Below are 25,182 nucleotides of genomic sequence, written 5' to 3' on the forward strand. Positions count from 1 at the left end.
AGTGACTGTAAGTTGTAAATTGTCTTAGAGTCTTTGGATGTAAATATCAATGTATTCATATATCTCTGAGCTGCAAGTTATGTTATCTTTTTTGTTGATTTTTGTGTGTGAATATTCAGTCTCTTATGGAGTGTCAGAAGCTGTAGTGTTAATGTATCAATGAGCTATGGAGGTAGTACGATGGAAGTGGTGTGTTATGGCGTAAAATATTGTGAAGTATCTGTCATGAAATTGTGATGTTAAGGAGTGGAAACCAGATTGTGAAGTTATACTGAAATACGACATGAAGGAAATAAAAAGAAAGGGTAAAAGTTCATTACGTAGCGGAGTCCTTGTTTGACAAGAACCGGGCCTATGATGGCTACTAGACAACAGTTACTGAACGTACTATAAATTTGACAAAGACCTACAAGAACCAAGTGAGTACATTTTTTTAGTTTTTAAGTGTTATTACGATCTTCCTTCTCATTTAAAGGGGATTCACACGCATAATGATATCATTTCTACAAATGTGCGCGGGAACAACTGATGATTTTATTAGCAACAGTGGAGGGATTCGTGACATCTCTGATAAAATTATGATCGAGCAGATATACGAAATCCTCCAGAAAATACATTTCTTTTGCCGTATGATGTCTTAATACAATGGCCATCTCTACGTCGCAAACCGAGGTAGTAAATTTGTGAAATTATTTTTCATACCTCAATTGATTCTGTTCAAGCTCTGTGGTGTTCAAGGGGGTGAAAAATACTGGATTAGTTTTTTTCTTGTTTTATACACTCGATGACAGATCTCATGTTTCGACTCATATTCGACTTCCAATCCGGAATGGCCGGCTTTATAAGGATGTCTCGCGTTCACAGGACGCAGTTTCCCAGTACCACCCCAGTAGAGAACCCGGGAAAGCTATAAATCCCTTTCTATTACCACGAGGCTTATTGCGAAAATTTCTCTGTCATTACTAAAAGCGTATCTGCAAATTCCTGTAATAGTATGCGACTGAAATGTTGCGACAATTGGAAACGTACTCCAAAGTTTAAGTACACGGGACAGTACGGTTTTCGTAGGCAAAATATAAATTACACACAGTTTTACCGTGAAATTCTGGTGGTGAATGTCGCGTCCAGCCGACTTGGTGCCACCAGTTTGACAGAGGTCATGCAAAAGTGAGTGATGCTGATCGGGAAGGAAGGCCATTGACGTCCACAACAGAAGACAATGTCCAGGCAATCGAGGAAGAACAACTGTGGTGGTTGTGGTTGTTGTGGTGGTGGTTGGGGGGTGGGGTTGGGGGGGAGAGGGGTCGTTGTTGCAACGATAAGGACTTTCAAGCAGAGGTTCTGGAATGGCTCCGTGACCAAGCGTATATCTGCAATCGAGAAAGTGAACTGTTGATGGAACGTTCCGACCGTTTTTACAGAGGTTTCGTGATTGTTGAAAATAGTGTCATGTGTCTGTGTCACTTTGAAGTGGTGTAGTTCAATATTCAATTAAATTTACTTGGCCTGCTGTTGTAAGGTGTAACTTATTTTTTGCAGTCCCATCGTAAACTCTACCTTGGACACATTGTAAACTGTTTTATTTGATTTTTAATTGAGCAGCTTTTTAACATGAAACATAGGCAGTTTACACGAGTCACATACGCATTGGTCATTCCGTACCTCGCATCACCTAAAATATTCGTTACCTAGCATCGGTTCCTAATCTCGAAAAATTCAATAAAGGATTTTCTTTCGTCTGTATATACGTATGTGACGCCTTACTTTCATAGCATCACTCATTATTGCACCCAGATATTTTAATAAAATGGCTCCGTCTAGTCGAGACCCATTACTTGGTCCACGACATTTTACGTTTGTCGCTTATTTTTAGCTCAGTACGTGTTAACAGTGTTAAAATCATGTCAGTATCTGACAATTTTTGTGACTGAAAAATGTTACTCTGATTCGACTGGTTCAGACAAGTTATATTTACAATTTTTAATGTTCGGTAAGTCTTTCAGTATTAGGATAGCAGGTAGCACTAACAGTACTTACGGTCGAAGGAGGCTCTCTGCCGATAACTCTGCGCTGGCTCTCAACATTTTCTGATCCTGTAAGAGAATCAGAAGAAGTGGTTAGAATCAGAGTCGATAGAAATTCAATGTCAAATCAGTATTCGTATGAGAAAGTTCATATTGACGCTGAAACAAACCTGTAACATAATCCTTGCACACTGCATTTGTGATAATTTTTGCTCTGTGAAAGAAACATCAAAATTGTATGAAATTTAGCAAAAAACAACGTCTTGAATGTATTTGAACAAAGCTCTGGAACATCCAGAGCAATTTCAGCCAAGCGTGGTATACGTAGACGTCTTACAATTCCTGCTTGTGCGTACTTGCGACTATAGACGGAACAATCGAGCCCACCGGATCTAATATGATTGCACATCTGCTTTGTATCACATGAAAACACTTGACACGCCAACACTTTGTCAGAATATTGGAATAGAATGTCTGCTTCCCAAAATGTCGCCGACATTGTGTGGACTGACAGGGTTAGTTTCTCGAATGGATTTAGTACACTGATGCTCTATGGATACTTTCATCCGCCTTTCTCAGAGTGCTAGACACAGTAGCAGACTGCGATTTTCATATAGGAATCTTCTCTGTGACTAAATAATTGCATTTTAAGTATGTGTTAAGCGAGTTTCTATCTTTTATTTCCGAAGTATCTAGAGTTGCTTGTTACACATGAATTAGTTTTATAAATATATAGATACTACTGATGCAACAAAATGCTTTTTTTTATGTTGTTTGCATCGGAATTATTACGCTTCAGCCTCTTCTTGTAAGTAAGTAAGTAAGTAAGTAATTAAGAACGTTTTGATCATTTTATTAGTTACATTTACGACTTTTTAGGACTATTTCTTACAGCTGGACCTATCTGTGGTTGGTTTTTTCAATCCAGCAGGCAGTTATCTGACCACTTGCGCATACATTCACGTGTCACTGGTAAATAATATATACACGTGTTTTCTGTTACCAGAATGAAATTTTCACTCTGCAGTGGAGTGCGCTCTGATATGAGACACGAACTCAGGACCTTTGCCTTTCGCGGGCAAGTGCTTCTGTGAAGTTTGGAAGGTAGGAGACGAGGTACTGGCGGAAGTGAAGCTGTGAGGACGGGTCGTGAGTCGTGTTTGGGTAGCTTAGCCAGTAGAGCACTTACCGCGAAAGGCGAAGGTCCCGATTACGAGTCTCGGCCCGCCAGTTTTAATCTGTTTTCTGTTACTTTTCCGGTTGTGTCGGCGATATGTGCAAGCACAGTGCTGGCTTTAACTATCATTTGTTACAATGGTGAACTTTTTGAAAGGATAATCGATTGCGTCACTGTAGTGTACTGCAGTAAGTTAATAGTTTATAGGAATGTAATATGGTTTCGTTGGGTGAAGAGAGACGGGTGGGAAGGGGGAATGGTGACCATTCTTCCAGCATAGACGTCATTAGAGACCAAAGTAACTGACGTAGTCTCGGTGTAGGGTCGCTGATTCTGAACTGGCGATCGTCGTCAGTTCGAGTCCCAACTCTTGCGTGAAGATGCGTTTTAGATATGCTCTTATCATGAAAACGCCCTGCTTTTCGAAATGCGAATTTATCTTTGGTCGTGACAAAAATACAAATATGTAAGACAAATAAAAAATAACGAAAATAAAGATCATTATTACTTCTAATCATAAATATGTCATATTTACAATTAATTGTTTGACGGAAGCTGCTTGTTGATATTAACTTTATTTTACAAGACCAGTTTCCGTCGTTGCCCATCATTGGCAGTATCTGAATTATGAAGGCACATTTTTACTCGTAATATATTTTAGCATATACAGTAATGTTTAATGCGTATGTAATTTTTCGTATCATTATAATGCGACTTGCCTAATACGTCATCGTTAATAGCGTATGCCAATGACGGTACTTTGTAATAATCGCGTAATAACACGATCACTTGATTTATGGGGGTATATATGCAATCAACAAACGATTTTTTACTAAAATATACACAGTTCTCATTGGCAATTGCTGTACATGCAAAGACTATTTTTTGTTTAATATAATAGGAAACGTATATTGTTAGATCTAATTGTATTTTTTCTGTTATCAAAACGAAGTATGTTGCCATTAAAGAAACTAGTGAAATTTCTTACGATTTTTCTATGAGCTCGGTCTCTTCACTTAAAATAATGTCAGGATGGTTCGTTATGTATGCGAAAATTTATTTCTTCTCAAATATTTAGTCATTTCTTACGATTTTTCTATGAGCTCGGTCTCTTCACTTAAAATAATGTCAGGATGGTTCGTTATGTATGCGAAAATTTATTTCTTCTCAAATATTTAGTCATTTCTTACGATTTTTCTATGAGCTTGGTCTCTTCACTTAAAATAATGTCAGGATGGTTCGTTATGTATGCGAAAATTTATTTCTTCTCAAATATTTAGTCAGCTGCCTTTCATGGTTGTATGTAGGATTAACAGGCATTGTATCATGTCACTGGCCGTGTGGTTTTGTTATTTTAAGTGTACACTAAATGAAGACAGGCTGGTGCGAATCAGGTTCAGATGTTCTTTATATACTGTTTTGAAATTTCGTCCAGTTTTTCCTTTGTAAATTTCTCACAGTTATCGCATTGTAATTTATAAATATCTACACTTCAAATTTACACGACTGTTGTATATTACGACAAATTTGTGAACGTAATGTATTGTGTATAAATTGTAAAATGCGGTAACTATGAAAAAATTTACATAGGACAAACTGGGCGAAATTTCAAAACAATACAAACATCTGAACCTGACTGGCACGAACCTACCTTCATTTAGTGCACACTTAAAATAACAGCCAGAGACATGACTCAAAGCCTGTCAGTCCCACATACTGCTGAAAAAGGCAGCTGACTAAATGTTTTGGAAGAGAGAGAAACGAAACATCTTGACATTATTTTAAACGATAAGGTTGATGTAAAAGAAATATAGTTGAAAATTTCACTGGCATTCTCTTATGACAACATGTTTCTTTGTTTTGCTAAAAGAAAAATGGAAATTATGAGTTGGATTACATACATTCTATGATATATAAGAAAACAATCTTTGTATGTACAGGAAATGCGTCTATATTCGTAAAAATTCCTTATGCTGATTGCATATATACATATATAAATCATATAATTCGTGTTATTACACGATTATTACGAAATATCGTCACTTGCGTGCGCTAGAAAGAATTATGTATAAGGCAACACATATTTCAATGAGATGAAAAACCATATATGCTTAAAATACTATTTCATTCTCGGCAGGGCCCGTAGCGTAGAATACGTCTTACTTGATATTTTGTAACGAATGAGTTCAGGCAAGCTGCGAATAGCTTAATTATTAGTTCTTCTTCCTTACAACAAGATTGCTTTACTTACAGCGGCATTCTTAAATAAACTTGTAGATGTTAGGAGTTGGTTAGTCTACTTAGGGTACATAAACGTCAGTTTACATATATACTTAACGCCTACTTCGAGTAGACACCCATAATGCATCAGTGAGTAAATTGTCGACTGTCTATTTGTTGCTCGACCGAAATAAATCATGTAATTTCTGTTTGTGTAGAATTTCTTTCGTGAAATGCTTTTGACGACTGGATTGACAGTTTATTCTCGTTGATGCTCTATGTTGACTGTGTAATCCTTGACAGTCAGTGATGTTTGATAGACACCGCATTCAGTGCAGTCGTTGCATGAAATTTTGTTCATGTCTGGGCAGGCAAAATCAGGAGTTTTGATTCTTCCAGATCTAATTTTTGTCCTTAGATTGTTGTTTGTTCGTACTGTTAGTTTTATAGTTGTTTTGTTTAAGATTTGGTTTATTTTATTCGATATTTGTCCCAAGTATATTGTCAGTACGCATGTTGTTTTTTGTTTAGTTTTCTTCTCTTGTTAATTTTTTCTTTGTGTAAGGTTTTGTTTTTTGGTTACATGTATTGTTTTAAGCAGTTTGAGCACGATATTTTGGTTGAAATATAAAAACCCTACAAAATAATTTCAACCTGAATAAGCATAAACTGTATAAAGAAACTCGCGAAATCTAAAAAGAGGAAGAGAGCGCGCTGGTTTTCACATGATCGTTGTATTAGAACCCATGTTGATTTCTACAGATATTTTTGGTCTTCAGGAAGGTCATAAAGCACGTGTAGCCAACGTGTTCGAAAATCCTACAAAAATCTAACGTCATTGATAGTTGTGTGAGCGTGTTCGACTTCTAAGACGAGTCACTGTCCAGTCACATGCTCGCCTACAGAATTTCTTCTTCTGCTTCTTCTGTGCCCTTTCCCATGTATCTACGGGGTCGGTATTGTTTATTGGATGGCACAACGTTAATGGGCTGTTCATGGCCAGATACCCTTACTGACGTTATCACACCCACACCCCCAACCCCTCCTTCCCCCCTCCCCCCCCCCCCCCCCGCCCCCCCAGGATAGAATCTGTGTACCCCACTGTCTGCGTCTGGAGCAAATCTCATGTTAAAGTCTGAGAAGGTTTTATAAATAGTTGCGTAGCGCGTAATAAAGAGGGGATGTGGGTAGCCCGGCACTCACCTAGTTCGATGTGAGAAACTTCCTAAAAATCACATCCATGCTGGCGACTCACTAGCCTTTGCCGATCTGGGGCATGCTCACCTACAGAATAAAGCGCGCGCGCGCGTGTGTGTGTGTGTGTGTGTGTGTGTGTGTGTAACACACGCAGGTCATATCAATTCCACTCAGTACACATGGTGTTCCAACACAGCTTCAGCCAATCTGGGTTTGTTGCGAACGGCGGTTGTTCGCTAATAGAACCTGTTTCTCATGGCTTTGGTGTTTCTTAGTCAATGCCACGACGCATAGCCGCCGCCATTAAGATAAAAGGGTGTGCTACACGCTCCTAGGTGTGCGTCTCAAAATCGTTTGCTCATGAATATATTATAGTGTGTTTTCCGTGACCCTTCCAACGCTATGGTAGTTTCTAAATACCCGGTATACTGCTTTGGAAAGTACTCAAGAGCACATACTTCGGTGAATGAGGGGTATAAGCAATAATATGTTCCACAATATCTGCTTTCGCCGTGTTAACGACATATAAGCATGCGCCTTTATGCTACAGCCGTGTTCTACGAAGGTTTTCTGTAATTTCTGTCACAAGCCGTATAAACTGTCGGCTATAAACTCAGGTAGCTTTAGTTATACCGACGGAAAGGGAATCGTGGTACTCTTTCTTTATTGCTACAGTCGTCCATCAGCACCTTCTGCGGCTTTTCACGAATGTCTACAGTGAGTATTGTTCGGCTGTTGTTACTCAGCCACTCCATTCTTCCTTTGATGTTTTTTGTGATGACAACATTCGTCGTCATATATGAACCATGTCTCAACAGCAGATGCAAGATTCTTCGTCAATGACACCAGCCTGTTTGTTAAAGCTGTACACGAAGCTGACCTACAGGAGAGAGTGACTTTAGTTACAGTAGAAGATTAATTGTGAATGCCAAATAGGGATAAAATTCAGCCGTATAACAAGCAAACTAGGAACCAACATAACAGCAGAAGTTGGGCAATATAAGAGAGAGAAAACACCCCACACTGCATTTATAGGAGTATGTCTACATGAATATTTACGGTGGCAGAAACATACAGAATTGTTAAACAAAAAATTAAGTCAATACTACATCTCCTTAGAATTTTTAAGGAAACCTATAATGTTGATGCATTGTTATTTCCCTACCTTACACTCACGCAAAGTTAAGATATGGCATCATGTTTTGGGGAATATCAGTCTGACCAAACATTTATAATATTTCAAAAGAGAGCAATGCCAATAATAAAGAGGCTGACAGAAAGAGAAACATGCAAGAATTTCTTTAAGAAATTAAAAATCATGATCGTATCTGTATTTGTGGAAGTATATGTTATCTGCAGGCACGTCAGGAGATGTCAGTGTTAAACAGTCAAGCTCATAGCTTCCTGACAAGAAAGAAAAATGATTTTCATAGAGAAATATACACAAAAGTCTTGTTCCAAAAACTGCTCTTTTATCAGCAAGAAATTCTATGTAGTGAATTATCAAACAAAATAAAAAGAATATTGGAGTTTCACGAGCTTAAATACTCAAAATACTAGTTAGAAAAGTTTTTATGGTATCAAATACTACTTGAATCGTCAACATCCATAGCAGTGCAGCTTACTTCCTTCATTATAGTGAACTGAAATGCACATATACACACAGACACAATAAAAATCCTTTTATTATTCTAATTTAGTATATTATGACCGTTAATATGTGTGGTTTCATGTCGTACACAAGATTATTTTATTTGCCAACATAGAATTCTAAAATTGTTTCATATACTGAATTGAATTAGTAACAAGGTTGGATACGAATAGTCTCCTTTAATCACAGCGGTCACATAACAAGCAAGCATACATAGACGGAAGGTTACCCATAGATTTTCGCGGCCTTTTGCTTTAAAAATACTGAATATATAGTCCAGTGTGTTTTAGAACCTGCATGAGGTCTGCAACTGTCCCACATTGTTTTATGGTCACAGTCCATCTTAACTGCTAATTCTCGGTTTGCCTGTTTTCGCAGAGTGAATACCGGTTTAGTTCCATCACAACTGCCAGAAACTCGTTTACTGTTAAGAAATTTACTAGATCTTCAGGTCGCGTCAAGAGGTCACACGTCAAGAGCTTTCGAACAAGTGTACCTTAGTTATTGTCAAGTGGAGACTGTCGTTTCTTAGCTACTTCCGTTCTTGCTGTGCTGTTTCCTGTGACGTCTCTGGTGCCCTCTCGGGGCCCATGGGAAATACGAGCCCCGCAACGAACTTGTGACGTCACACTAGTTGCCTTGTCCACATAAAACGCAAACGCTAGGCTACTTTCAGGGTCAGATGGGAAATCGGTAGCTCAATGGAAAGGCACCCAAAAAGTCCTTGGCGTTGTTCTGCGTTATCGAGACCGTGAGTGTATTTAAGCGTGGAGCAATGAAGCATTAAAGTGTTCTAAAACAGTAACTCGCTGCAGCTCATGAGAACTTTAGTATCACGTGCTGTGACGCACGCCACAGCGCCCGTATATATCGTTGGCCCCGTGCCAGCTGCCCAGTCCAACTCCATAAAAGGTAATGTCTTCGTCAGTGTGACTGCCGCTCCCACTTCAGTCTTCCAATTGCCGGATCGAAGCAGTCTTCAGCTGGAAGCCGCCTTTTTATTGATGGTGTTGTCAGCTCCATTTATCTCTGTCGCTTCTTTTATTACGCTATCCCAGGAAACATTTGTCTGTTCAACTATAGATGTCTCGTTGAATGTAGTTCGGTGTCCATCTTGCAGAACACATCCTGCTACTGCTGTACTCATGATACCGTAAGCGTAAATACTTATCGTGTTCTGTTCAATCGTGTACATAGCCTGCCTGATACGTAGCTGCAGACGGTGTTTATACATGGAGTTATGCTTGCCAGTTCTCCTTGGATGTGTATAAACACAAAATAATGTGAATAACCTAAAGCAAAACGTCTCACCTGTCACCATCAAGAGCTAGTGTTATGAAGAGATATGATCTGGAATGAATACCATTAATTAGTCGGAGTCTTCAATAGACATTTCTTCGCTGCCGCATTTAGCGTCAACGTAACAGCAAGTATTTATAGAGTGGGAAAATAAGACTGGCCCTGGAAATATTTACAAGACAGACATGAAACTCCTTGTTAATGAACAGCTGAACTGCCGAACGCAGAAAACGCTGGAAATTATGATTTCAATTCACCAACCGATTGCTGTCCCGAGTATTACGATTTGTCATTACGTTTGAATGAGTGAGGGAAAGGAACTAAGATTAGTGTTTAATGTTCCGCCGAAAATGACGCGGAACATAAGTACATATTAAGGAAGGATGGGAAAGGTAATCTGTCATTCCCTTTCAAAGGAACCATACCGACATTTTCCGTAATTGATTTTAGGAAAATCACGAAAAACCTAGATCTGGATGGCCGGATGGGCATTTGAAGCGTCGTCTTCCCGAATAAGAGTCCAGTGTACTAAGAGCTAACCACTGCACCACGTCGCTCCATAATGCGGGAGAGTAGCAGGCATAATGGCCAGCTGAATGCACCAGTAGATGGTGCTTAGGATAAACACAGGGCGTATTCACTGTCGAGTGTTATACAGAGCACTATTAGCGGAAAACATGTGGGAAATTGCTCGACAGTTTAAGGCTGGAAGAGTTTTGGCACAACTTTCAGCAAAGTCTGCAAACGAAAATTTTAATTAAATGGTGCAAAACGAGCTTTGTAGCGAATAAAAACCAAAGAGTTCGAATATCAGAAAATGTTGCCCGAGTAGAGGAAAGTCTGGAACAAGTCCGACGAAATTTCAACGCCGGTTATCTGTACAAATAGGAATTAAGGGATCGTCGTGTCGAAATACGATCATAAAGGACCTGCTTCAGCATCCTTACAATTATACTGCTGTGCGCGAGTTAAAGCGTCCGGACCAACCTCCGGCTGTTGAGTTCTGCAGGCCTTTTCTGAGTGAAATGGAATCATTACCTTCGTGTCCTCAGTTTTTCTTCAGATGAGGTCTTGTTCAGCCTGTCAAGATCCATGTACTCATAGCCCATGCGCCTTTATGGATTAGAAAATCCCCAGCTGTTTTGGAGAGCCGTTGCATAATCACAAGACTGATGTTCGGTTGCACAGGACCTGGTACCCACATCGTAACACAATTTTTTCAGCAAACCGGTATGTCGAGAAACTGTTTAATCTGTGTGTGGATCAACACACATAAGATGAACGACTGTAGGGATAATTTCAGGAAGACAATAACAGCACACAGCGCCTTGTTAACGTAGTCACGAGTTCATGAGGAGACGACAATCAGCAGACACAGTGTGATGTTCTGGTCACCTCGGTCGTCTGATCTCTCTCCCAGTGATTTTTACTTTTAGGGTAAATTGAAGGGTCAGATGTACTCAAATAATCCTCACACACTGGAAGAGCTACAGCGGATCACTGAAACCGCTATTGCTGCTGTCCCTCAGGCAGAGCTGCTATGCGTATCTCACAGTTTGGTAAGTCGAGCACAGCACTGCATCGACGTCAACGGGGACAATTTGTAACGTCTTCTGTGATGTTCTTTAACAAGGGTCACTTACACGTCAGTCTCATTGTAAACATTTCCGGACCAGTTTTATTTTTAGAAATTTGTACTTGTGACGGCCCACAACCTCAACACGTTTTATGAAAGAAAACATGGTCCAAATAGGCTGTAATATATTCTTTTGCCCGTGCTATTACCTAATTGACGTTTGTACAGCTATTCTCCATAATTTAACTGATGCATCATACAATTCGGCGAATAGTCAGACCAGGATACGCATACAGCCAAGTGTCATTCGCTGACAGCACGAACGTAAACAGCCAAACTCCACACCGGTGCCGTCCCCTTAAACGCTTTCCGGTACCAGCTTGCTCCACTTTCTCCTACGCACTTTGTTGCTTCGATGCCATATTTCCGTTGCCTCTCATCAGTTACATTTTATCGATCGTCGATAAAATGACACTTTCCTGTTCCCGTCTGTGTCTCATCTCTAGAGCTGCGTCAAGAAGTTACGCGAAACGTAGACTGACATTCTTACTGTCATTATCATCGATTGTTGTGAGCTTGCTGAAACTGGCCGCAAATTCAGTCAATTCTGACCAGTCATGATAAAAATTGTAGGCTTTACCGCGTGTGGAAACCCGCCAAGGCAGATGATATTTTTCAACAGTTTATCGCGTAAAATACATGCAGGGTGGAGAGAACGAAACTGTTTTAAAGAAGAAAACTTGGTCCAAACAGGCTTTAATATATTTATTCTCCGTGCTGTTGACTGATTTCGACTGTCAGTCATTTTCAAGCACTTGTCAAAAGCCTCAAGTTCCACATTACATTTGAATAAATCGCGAGTACATACGTAAATCGCTGTCACATGCGTGTGTAGCACAAATAGTGCACTAGATTACATCCATTAGTACTACGCGGACTAAGCTGCTATATCACGCTATGGCAGTTTTCTGTGCGTGTACTGCTAATGGACGTAATTTACCTGTGAATAGCGCTGTAGCTGAAACAAGCTTGTGGTGAGGAAGAAACACTACAAATCACGCTAGTTGCAGCTTGCCTGGAATCATTCACTGCTGTTCATATCGCAATTAATTTATTATGAGAAAAAATGTGTTATGTGCTGTCGGAACCTACGATGATGGGAAACGACCGTAATTCACTCGGTAAAAGAAAACTACTACCAAAAAGCAGCTTGTGACAATAAATAAATAAAAATTAAGACAGAGAGATCAAAACGGCAGTAAATGCTGGCGCCCACGTTGATGCCATGTTCCTTCTCTTCCGGAAGGCGTCCGAAACAGTTCGGCAACTTCGCCCAATGAAGAAAACATGAACGTTCGAAGTTTCAGACCATCTTGTATAATAGACTGAAGAGTTCGTATGTAAATAGAACGCAGCACGTCAACCGTAACGGACACACATCTTCAGATGTGAAAGTAACTTCGGGCGTACCCCAGGGGCATGCTACAGCACCATTTCTCTTTATTATATTTACAAATGTCCTAGCGAATAATATCGGAAGCTATTTCTTCACCGAGACTCGCACCGAGCTCAGCTGTTAATCATTTTGAAATGTTTCAGAAACTGCTTTATCAGCAACGTTTTCAGTGCACCTGTAGCACGCACGTACTAAAGCCGCAGCCAGTGATGTGGAACCGGTATCCCTCTTGCAATGCATCTAAACTGTGTCAGCAATATATTAAACATTCTTTTGATTTACTAGTGAGTACATTTTTTGTTGTGGGATTTGTTGCAGTAACGTCTATATTATTTATTTACATCTACATTTACATACATACTCCGCAATCCACCATACGGTGTGTGGCGGAGGGTACCTCGTACCAAAACTAGTACCTTCTCTCCCTGTTCCACTACCAAAGAGAACGATGGAAAATTAACTGCCTATATGCCTCTATGGGCAACATATTACTACCGCCCACATATATCTCGCGTAATGATCACAACGAAAAGATCCGAGTAATTAGAGCAAATACGGAGACTTACAAGCAGTCGTTCTTCCCACGCACAATTCGTGAATGGAACAGGGAAGGGGGGATCAGATAGTCGTACAATAAGTACCCTCCGCCACACACCGTAAGGTGGCTCGCGGAGTATAGATGTAGATGTGTAGATGTACGAGCCCTAATCTCTCTTATCTTTGTGGTCATTCCGCGAAATATAAGTTGGCGGCAGTAAAATTGTACTGCAGCCAGCCTCAAGTGCTGGTACTCTAAATTTCCTCAGTAGCGATTCACGAAAAGAACGCCTCCTTTCCTCTAGAGACTCCCACCCGAGTTCCTGAAGCATTTCCGTAACACTCGCGTGATGATCAAACCTACCAGTAACAAATCTAGCAGCCCGCCTCTGAATTGCTTCTATATCCTCCCTCAATCCGACCTGATAGGGATCCCAAACGCTTGAGCAGTACTCAAGAATAGGTCGTATTAGTGTTTTATAAACGGTCTCCTTTACAGATGAACCACATCTTCCCAAGATTCTACCAATGAACCGAAGACGACTATCCGCCTTCCCCACAACTGCCATTACATGTTTGTCCCACTTCATATCGTTCTGCAATGTTACGCCCAAATATTTAATCGACGTGACTGTGACAATCGCTACACTACTAATGGAGTATTCAAACATTACAGGATTTTTTTCCTATTCATCTGCATTAATTTACATTTAGTTATATTTAGAGTTAGCTGCCATTCTTTACACCAATCACAAATCCTGTCCAAGTCATCTTGTATCTTCCTACAGTCACTCAACGACGACACCTTCCCGCAAGCCGCAGCATCATCAGCAAACAGCCGCACATTGCTATCCACCCTATCCAAAAGATCATTTATGTAGATAGAAAACAACAGCGGACCTACCACACTTCCCTGGGGCGCTCCAGATGTTACCCTCACCTCCGATGAATACTCACCATCGAGGACAACGTACTGGGTTCTATATTTAGTATTGAGATTTAATTTTTACTCAGAGTCGAAATAATACATATGGATGAATACTTAAGATTCCGTAGCACTTCTGCTCGATCGTCCAGTGTCGCGATATGGAACCAATTCCGCGTCAGAATGATGCGACACTTCGGACAGAAAATTTTCACTACATTGAGAGTGAGTAGCGAGCCATGGTCGCGCAGTGGGGGCACTGACACACAGTTGAAATGACTAACAACAGAACCTCCCCATCGCACCCCCCTCAGATTTAGTTATAAGTTGGCACAGGGATAGGCCTTGAAAAACTGAACACAGATCAATCGAGAAAACAGGAAGAAGTTGTGTGGAACTATGAAAAAAATAAGCAAAATATACAAACTGAGTAGTCCATGTGCAAGATAAGCAACATCAAGGAGAGCGTCAGCTTACGAGCGCCGTGGTCCCGTGGTTAGCGTGAGCAGCTGCGGAACGAGAGGTCCTTGGTTCAAATCTTCCCTCGGGTGAGAAGTTTAATTTTTTATTTTCAGATAATTATCAAAGTTCAGGCACTCACACATAATCAACTTCGCTCTCCAAAATTCCAGGACATGTTCAGATTTGCTTGGACATATGCAGGATTTGACGGTCTACGCACGGAAACATTTGAAAACGTAAAAAACATATGTTTTGACAGAGCACAGGGAAAACTGTGCGACTGTGAAACTGTTGCATTCATTTGTTGCAGTTTATGTGACAAACTCTTATGTTTTCATCACTTTTTTGGGAGTGATTATCACATCCACAAGAAAACCTAAGTCGGGCAAGGTAGAAGAATCTTTTTACCTATTCGCTAAGTGTGCAAGTTAGGTGGGTCGACAACATATTCCTGTCATGTGACGCACATGCCGTCACCAGTGTCGTAAAAAATATATCAGACGTGTTTTCCTGTGGAGGAATCGGTTGACCTATGACCTTGCGATCAAATGTTTTCGGTTCCTATTGGAGGAGCACGTCCTTTCGTCTACTAATCGCACGGTTTTGCGGTGCGGTCGCAAAACACTGACACTAAACTTGTTACAGTGAACAGAGACGTCAATGAATGAACGAACAGATCGTAACTTTGCGAAAATAAAAGTTTTACTCGAGGGAGGGCTCGAACCAAGGACCTCTCGTTCCGCAGTTGCTCACTCTAACCACGGGACCACGGCGCTGCTCAGCTTATCTTGTCCTTGATGTTGCCTATGCTACACACGGACTACTCAGTTTGTACATTTTGCTTATTTTTCATAGTTCCACACAACTTCTTCCGGTTTTCTCGATTGATCTGTGTTTAGTTTTTCAAGGCCTATCCACTGTGTCAATTTATAACTAAATCTGAGGGGGGGTGCGATGGGGAGGTTCCCTTGTAAGCAACTCTTTAACGTCAGTCATTCATTTAGGACAGAAATAAAATACTGGGTGTAGCAGAGATACGGCCAAGCTTTCAGAAAACATTTCTTACACACAGAGGTGGAAAACTTGTTATATGGACATGGATCCTGAAACGCTTTTTTCCTTGTTAGATCACATTTTCTACTTCTCTTTATAATCTCGGGAAACACACAGAAACAGGGTGTACGAGTATTACATGAAACGTTTTCTTGCATGACATATTCAAATCACGCTCTTGGTTACGTTTAATTAGAATGTACAGTAAGTTGTACTTATCAGGTTCATCACCAATGTTTGTTGTTCCAGTTTGACGAAAGTAGTGTTGACGTGCCACTCACTTCACTGCTAGTGTTGACATGTGACTAACATCATTGCCTGTGTTGTGCGGCTAATTTCACTCTCTATGATGACACGCGGCTAACTTCATTGCTCTATTAGCATAAAAAAACTCCGTGACAGATCGATGGTTGAGGTCGACCAATTGTTTGGCTTCCACGCTCTCCAGACCTAAACCCACCAGACATTCACTTACGGGGGCATTTTAAAACTCTTTTCTATGGAACGCCACCACAAGATGTACAGAGTTTTGTGCCTGTATTGTGGAAGGCTGTGAAACAATACACCGTTCTCCAGGGATACATCAACGCATCAGGAATACATTGCGACGGCGTGTTGTGCCTGCAGCCTTGCAAACGGAAGGCATTTTGAACAATTAATTTAGGAAAGTGTTTCATTCTATGCAGATACGTTCTTTTTCTGTTTGTTTCCCATGGTCAGTGTGATTATGAAGAGGAGTAGAAAATGAGCTCTAATATGTAAATAAAGCATTTCTGCACCTATATCTATATAACACATTTTATTTCTCTATGTATGAGATCGGCCATACCTTTTTTTTATGCCCCGTATATTACGCTGCATTGCTAAGATTCATAGATTGTTCTTAAAGAAATCAAGAATAGTTACAGGCACCAGAACGTGGTGCGTGATGTGAAGAACTTCAGATTTACCTAATCTTCTTCTAGATTATCCTCCACGAATATCTTTTTCCTCGGAGGATATCTTGCTTAAGTGAAGAATCCCATCATATTCCAGCCGGGGTTCAACGTACTACGAATTCGGGTTTGAGATGCAGCTTGACATATTTTTGGTTCGTCAAAACGCTCCTTTATAGCAGTGTTAACTAGAAGATTCATTCTTATAATATATCTATGCTGCACAATTAAGCCGTTTTCCGCCGTAACTATTCTCCCAGAAGAGGAGAGTGTAGAGTTTTGGGTTCATATCCCATATTCCTGGAAGTTCCATTTCTGCCTAGATTAGGTGAAACATGGCATTTATTACAGCTGGTTCAGCCTTAGGTAAAGTCTGATAAATTTAATGGAAGGCCATATTTGTCTTGTAAACGACGATACAACTTTGGAGAAAATATAAATGCAAGTGAAACTTGTAAGCGCTCATTTCAGTAGATAGTTCGGAGTGGTCCACTACAAAAGGAGGAATATGCAAAAAATTATGTGGGTAAGAAGGCGTGTATTGTTAATTAGAGGTAAGTCTCCACCCGAAGGTTAATTTGTAGTCTACGCAGGTTTAGTAACAATTTTATATGAATGATTCCGTGTAGATCACGTAAGGAGCTATGTGGAATTATCCGTGGTGGTCATAATGCTCGCCGTAACACACGGGAAATTTATTTGCTTTATCAGTAAGTTTAAATGATGTGGTCCTAATACTAGTACACTTCCTTTCACCAACATGTGTGTGGCCGACTGAGAGATGCGAGAAGTATCATACAGGCGACGAGATAGCTTAACAAACTAAACTGAAGTCCGGAGAAAAGCGCTTTAATAATAGTAGAAGGGCCGTACGAGGATACTAGAGGACTTATACAAAACTTCTAGTTGTTGTGATGAATGGCAACATGCTCCAAATATAGAAAAACGTAAGTTAATGCAGATGAGTAGGAAAAACCATCCCGTAGTGTTCGGATACAATATTAGTAGCGTCTGCTTGACACAGTCACGCCGATTAAATATCTGGGCGTAACGTTGCAAAACGAAATGAAATGGAATGAACACGTAAGAACAGCAACAGAGAAATAAAATGGTGGACTTCGGTTTATGGGCATAATTTTAGAAAGGTGTAGCTCAGCTATAAAGAAGGCCGCGTATACAACATAGTGCGATCCATTCTTCAGTACGAGTGTTCGGGATTCTCATCAGATCGGTTTAAAGAAAGACATCAAAGCAATTCAGAAGCGAGCCGCTATATTTGTTACAAGTAGGGTCAACCAATACGCGAGTATTACGAAGGTGCTATGTGAGCACAAATGGAAATCCCTGGGGGAGAGACGAGGTACTTTCCGCGAAATACGATTGATAAAATTTAGAGAACCAGAATTTGAAACTGACTATAGAACGATTTTACTCCCACCAACGGACATTTCTGGTAGGAACCACGAAAATAAAATAAAAGATATTAGGGGTCGTACGTAGACATACACTGTGTGATCAAAAGTATCCGGACATGTGGTTGAAAATGACTTAAAAGATTGTGGCGCTCTCCATCGTTTATTTGAGAAGAAGTATAAATGATGTGGACTTGATTCTCATCTTATCTTTTCCTTGAGCTCTGTACCCATTCATAACAACGCAAAAATAGCAGTACACTGCACAGGCACTCTACAAAGCCAAAGTATTGATGAAGGTATACATCTGAAATTCTGTACACGGTATGAGACAGAACTAATCCGTCCACAGCTATGCCACCGCAAACCTGTCTATCACTGTCCAAAAACCAAAGGTCACTTACCTTTGAATGGTAACATATATTGCAAGTTTTGTGTGTGTGTGTGTGTGTGTGTGTGTGTGTGTGTGTGTGTGTAGGCCGATTAGAGCAGAAACCGCTTTGAGCTCTTTGGTTAAGTACTTTTGTCCTTACGAGTGGCGAATTCAAGTGGTCGTCTAAATGTAGAGTAATAATGCACCAACTTGCTGAGATGTCGGACTCTCACCGCTCGTTTTGTGCAACCTAGTGGCTCTAAGTGTGCCAGGAGTTCCGCGTTGATGCTACACGATATCCTAACGGTGAATGTGAAATTCCTGCAGACTGAGAACAGTCAGAGGGTAGAATCCTTCCAGACTCGTGTTTCCGGACCTGACCTGCTTTCAGACGTTTATCCCGGCACAGTGCAACTGATAACAGCAACCTGTCACATAACATGTTTCCGTATTTAATGCACTAGATTTAAAACGCGAACGAAACTCCGGATGAATGTGGAATTATTCACGTTACAGCGACTATCTGAAAATAATTATGTAATATTAAAAGAAAACTATTAGGTTGTTGTGCTCTCCAAGCAACTACAGCCTCAAAAAACACGTAGAAGAATCAATACATTAGGTATAAATTCATATATATGACGCAGTTTTTATAATACCTTTTAAACCATGATTTTTAATACGTTTGGAGCTTTCTAGTAGACAAGACGGCTTAATGATGGTGCCTTTCCAATCGCTATGAGCTATTGATATTGTTTTCAATTCTAGCACTGAGTAAAATGGTTCAAAATGGCTCTGAGCACAATGGGATTTAACATCTGAGCTCATCAGTCCCCTAGAACTTAGAACTACTTAAACCTAACTAACCTAAGGACATCACACACATCCATGCCCGAGGCAGGATTCGAACCCGCGACCGTAGCGGTCGCACGGTTCCAGACTGGAGCGCCTAGAACCGCTCGGCCACACTGGCCGGCCGAAGGTGGTTCGATGAACCCTCTGCCAGGCACTCAAATGTGATTTTCAGAGTATCGATGTAGATGCTACCAGAAGACCAGCTCTAGCACAATGACTGTGCGACTGGGTTACGGTGGTCGAGCAGCTCTTCATAAGTCACACATTACTATAGTCAGTGCTAAGGGACCCTTGAGGTGGTGTAAACATTGATGCCACTAGACATTGGAAGACTGGAAACGAGTGATTTGGAGGGATGAATCATGCTATACCCTGTGGGAAACCGATGGAATGGTTTGGGTTTGGCGATTGTCTGGAGAATGTTACCTTTTATCATTTCTAGTGCCAACGGTGAAGTGGAGAGGAGGTGGTGTTACAGTATGGAGGTGTTTCTAGTGGTTACGGTGTAGTTCCACTATTGCGCTTAAGAAAACGCTAAATGCGAAAGAATATGACCACATTTTACAGTATTGTGTACTGGGTAAAACAGAATAGCACTTCGGAGGCGATGATTCTTTATATCAGCATGACAGTGCACCCTGTTGCAAAACATTACCTGCGAGGCGAAGCTTTCATCATGTAGTGTACATCGAATAAATTGTTTTACTCGTGCAGTGTACCTGTGTCGCTGCCGATCACAGGCGATGTGATCGAAGGTGACTTATAGTTCTTGCTCAGATACAAAGCAGCTGCTGTAATTTGTCAGCCTGACATCACACAATGAGCGCTTGTTGGACCCCTCCTGCAAAAATTTTGGGTACAAAGCATAAACATCTAAATACACTAGACAAACCTATTTTTCCAATTCATCTCGCACGTGCTGTAGCAACTACAGGCAAATCAGTTTTAACTAAAACGGCAACCACAGTAGCAGATCACAGGCAACACATCGACGTCGCTGGCGTAGGACTCTACCATAATTAGGTCTTTGCAAGCAAATTTCCTTATTTTTTTCTTTTCTTTTGAGTCGTCAGTCTTCTGACTGGCTGGATGCTGCCCGCCACGATTTCCTCTCCTATTCAAACCTCCTCATCTCAGAGTAGCACTTGCAACCTACCGCGCTGCTGCTACGGTCGCAGGTTTTAATCCTGCCTCGGGCATGCATGTGTATGATGTCCTTAGGTTAGGTTAGGTTTACGTAGTTCTAAGTCAAGGGGACTGATGATCTCAGATGTTAAGTCCCATAGTGCTTAGAGCCATTTGAACTTGCAACCTACGTCCTCAGTTATTTTCTGTATGTATTCCAACCTCTGTCTTCCTCTACAGTTTTTACCCTCTGCAGCTCCATCTAATACCATGCAAGTTATTCCCTCGTGTCTTATCCTGCCCCCTTATTGTTGTCAACGTTTTCCGTATATCCCTTTCCTCACCGATTCTGCGAAGAATTTCCCCATTGCAGACATTATCAGTTCAAGTAATTTATACCATTTTTCTGCAGCACTGCATCTCAAATATTTCGATCCTCTTCTGTTCCGGTGGTTTTCCCATAGTCAATGTTACACTACAATACAGCGCTGTGCTCCAAACGTACATTCACAGATATTTCTTCTTCAAATTAAGGCCTATGTATGATACTAGTAGACTTCTCTTGGCCAGGAATGCCCTTTTTGCCAGTATTAGACTGCTCTTGATGTCCTCTTAACTTCGTCCATCATGGATTATTTTGCTGCGTAGGTAGCAGAATTCATTAATTTCATCTACTTCGTGATCACCAAATTATAATGTTAAGTTTCTCGCTGTTGTCGTTTCTGCTGCTTCTCATTACTTTCATCTTTCTTCGATTTATTCTCAATCCATATTCCCTACTCATTAGTCTATTGTTCTTCTTCACTTTCATTGAGGATAGCAGTGTCATCAACAAATCTTATAATCAATATCCTCTCACACTAAATTTTGATTCCACTCTTGAACTTTTCGTTTATTTCCGTCATTGCTTCTTCGATGATAGATTGAATAGTAAGGGCGAAAGACTACATCCCTGTCTTAGGCACTTTTTAATCCGAGCAATGCGTTCTTGGTCTTCCACTCTTATTTTTCCCTCTTGGCTCTTATGCATATTGCATATTACCCGTCTGTCGTTATAGTTTATCCCTTTTTTCTCAAAATTTCGAACATCTTGCACCATTTTACACGGTATAACGCTTTTTCTAAGTCGACCAATGCTATGACCGTGCCCCGATTTTTCTGAAGTCTTGCTTCCATTATCAACCGCAACGTCAGAACTGCCTCTCTGGTGCCTTTGCCTCCCCTAAAATCAGACTGATCATTGTCTAACACATCCTCAATTTTCTTTTACATTCTTCTGTATATTATTCTTGCCAGAAACTTGTGGCTGCATGAGCTGTTGAGCTGATTGTACGATAATTCTCGCACCTGTAGGCTGCTGCAATCTTCGGAATTGTGTGCATGATGCTTTTCTTAAGTCAAATGGTATATCGCCAGACTCACATTTTACACACCAACGTGAATTGTCGTTATGATGCCACTTCCCCGAATGAGTTTAGAAATCCTGATGGAATGATACCAATCCCTTCTGTCTTATTTGATCTTCAGTCTTCCAAAAAATTCTGATTCTAATGCTGGATCCCTGTCTCTTCCATATCGACTCCTGTTCTTCTTTTACCTCGTCATTAGACGAGTCTTCTACCTAACAGAGGTCTTCAATGTACTCTTTCCACCTAAACTCTCTCTCCTCTGCAATTAACAGATGAATTCCAATTGCACTCTTAATGCTAGCACCCATCACCGAAGGTTACCTTGAATTTCCTATATGCTGAGTCAGTCCTTCCTACAATTCTTCATATTTCTCACGTAACAGTCCTGTTTATTTCATTCCTAAGTGATTTGTATTTCTGCATAGCTGAATTTTCCTAAACAGTTTTGTACCTCCGTCTTTCATCGATCAGCTGAAGTATTTCTTCTGTTACTCATGATTTATTCGCAGCTATCTTCTTTGTACATGTGTTTTTCTTTCCGGCTTCTGTGATTAAACTTTTTAGAGATGTCCATTCCTCTTCAACTGAACTGCCTACTGAGCTATTCCTTTTCGCAGTATCTGTAGTCTTAGAGAACTTCAAGAGTATCTCCTCATTCCTTACTACTTCCGTATCCCACTTCTTTGCGCATTGATTCTTCCTAGCTAGTTTCTTAAACTTCAGCCTACTCTTCATCACTACTAAATTGTGATCTGTGTCTATATCTTCTCCTGGGTACGCCTTACCATCCAATATCTGATTTCGGAATCTCTGCCTGAGCATTATGTAATCTAACTGAAACCGTCTCGCACCCTGCCTTTTGGAAGTATACCTCCCCCTATTGTGATTCTTGGACAGAGTTTTCGCTATTACTAGCTGAAATTTATTGCAGAACTGTCTCTCACCTCTTTCATTCCTAGTACCAATCCCATATTGTCCCGTAACCATTTCTATACTCCTTGCCCAACAACTGCATTCCAGTCCCTCATGACTATTTGATTTTCATCTCCCTTTACGTATTGAATTACTCGTTCAATATCCTCATCCACTTTTTCTCCATCTTCGGACTGCGACGTCGCATGTATACCTAAGCTCCTGTTGGCGGTGTTGGTTTTCAGTCGATTGTGATGATAACAGTCCTGTTACTAAACTGTTCACAGTAACTCTCTGCCCTATCTCCGTATTCATAACGATCCTGCTCCCTATATATCATTTTTCTGTTATTGTTGATATTACCCGATACTCGTCTGACCAGAAATCCTTGTCTTCTTTCCATTTCACTTTACCGATCCCTACTACATTTAGACTGAGCATTAGCATTTCCTCTTTTCAGACTTTCTAGCTTATCACGATCAAACTTCTGACATTCCACGCTCCGACTTGTAGAACGTTATCCTTTCGTTGCTTTTTCAATCTTTTTCTCAAGATCACCTCCCCCTTGGCAGTACCCATTCCCCGCCATATGACTGTTGATGACTGGAAACATGTTGATTATTCGGATGAGTCTCGTTTCAAACTGTATCGAGCGTATGGACGTGTACGGGTATGGAGACAACCTCATGAATCCATGGACCCTGCATGTCACCAGCTGCAGGTGGAGGCTCTGTAATGGTGTAGGGCGTGTGCAGTTGGAGTGATATGGGACCCTGATACCGTCTAGATACTACTCTTGACAGGTAACACGTACGTAACCATCCTCTCTGATCACATGCATCCATTCATGTCCATTGTGCATTCCGACAGACTTGGACAACTCCAGCAGACAATGAAACACCCCACACGTCCAGAATTGCTACAGAATGGCTCCAGGAACACTCTTCTGTGTTTAAACACTTCCGCTGGCCAGCAGACTTCCCAGACATGAACATTATTGATTATGTCTGGAATACCTTGCAACGTGCTGCTCAGAAGAGATCTCCACCCCCCCCCCCCCCGGCCCCCCTAGAACTCTTACGGATTTATGGACAGCTCTGCAGCGTTCATGGTGTAAATTCCCTCCAGCACTAATTCAGACATCAGTCGAGAGCGTGCCACATCATGTTGTGGCACTTCTGCCTTCACGAAAGAAGACGAAGTAAATATCCCAGAATTCGAATCACGAACAGCTGCCAACATGAGTAACGTAGAAGTAAATATCCTCGGAGTAGTGAAGCAACTTAAATCACTTAAAAGCAAGTCTTCTGGTCCAGACTGTATACCAATTAGATTCCTTTCGGCGTATGCTGATGCATTAGGTCCATACTTAACAATCATATACAACCGTTCGCTCGACGAAAGGTCCATACCCAAAGACTGGAAAGCTGCACAGGTCACACCAATATTCAAGAAAGGTAGTAGGAGTAATCCACCAAATTACAGGCCCATATCGTTAACGTCGATGTGTTGCAGGATTTTGGAACATATATTATGTTCGAAAATTATGAATTACCTCGAAGAAAACTGTCTATTGACACACAGTCAACATGGGGTTAGAAAAAATCGTTCCTGCGAAACACAACTAGCTCTTTATTCACATGAAGCGTTGAGTGCTATTGACAAGGGATTTCAGATCGATTCCGTATTTCTGGATATCCGGAAGGCTTTTGACACTGTACCACACAAGCGACTCGAATTGATATTGCGTGCTTATGGAATATCGTCTCAGTTACGTGACTGGATTTGTGATTTCCTGTCAGAGAGGTCACAGTTCGTAGCAATTCACGGAAAGCCATCGTGTAAAACAGAAGTGATTTCTGGCGTTCCCCAATGTTATAGGCCCTTTGCTATTCCTTATCTGTATAAACGATTTAGGAGACGATCTGAGCAGCCGTCTTCGGTTGTTTGCAGATGACGTTGTCGTTTATCGACTAATAAAGACATCAGAAGATCAAAACAAACTGCAAAACGATTTAGAAAAAATATCTGAATGGTGCGGGAAGTGGCAGTTGACCCTGAATAACGAAAAGTGTGAGGTCATCCACATGAGTACTAAAAGAAACTCATTAAACTTCGGTTACATGATAAATCAGTCTAATCTAAAAGCCGTAAATTCAACTAAATACCTAGGTATTACAATTACGAGCAACTTAAATTGGAAGGAATACATAGAAAATGTTGTGGGGAAGGCAAACCAAAGACTGCGTTTTGTTGGAGGGACACTTAGAAAATGTAACAGACCTAATAAGGAGACTGCCTGCACTACACTTGTCCGTCCTCTTTTAGAATACTGCTGCACGGTGTGTGATCCTTACCAGATAGGACTGACGGAGTATATCGAAAAAGTTCAAAGAAATGCAGCAGGTTTTGTACTATCGCGAAATATGAGAGAGAGTGTCACAGAAATGATACAGAATTTGGGCTGGAAATCGTTAAAGGAAAGGCGTTTTTCGTTGCGACGGTATCTTCTCACGAAATTCCAATCACCAACTTTCTCCTCGGAATTCGAAAACATTTTGTTGACACCGACCTACATAAGGAG

The 25,182-nt window shown here is 40.8% G+C and overlaps 1 protein-coding gene across 1 annotated transcript in view; it reads right to left on the minus strand.

The window, feature by feature from the left end:
* The window catches only part of LOC124795846 (mucin-5AC-like), a 111,491-nt gene that overhangs the window by 59,942 nt on the left and 26,367 nt on the right, over nt 1-25,182 (minus strand). Inside the window, exon 2 of the mRNA XM_047259928.1 lies at nt 2,038-2,093. Within this exon, the coding sequence (XP_047115884.1) occupies nt 2,038-2,093 (56 nt within the window). The remainder of the gene's footprint in view (nt 1-2,037; nt 2,094-25,182) is intronic.

This window comes from Schistocerca piceifrons, chromosome 4, assembly GCF_021461385.2.
Source record: "Schistocerca piceifrons isolate TAMUIC-IGC-003096 chromosome 4, iqSchPice1.1, whole genome shotgun sequence".
Classification (NCBI taxonomy): Eukaryota; Metazoa; Arthropoda; class Insecta; order Orthoptera; family Acrididae; genus Schistocerca; species Schistocerca piceifrons.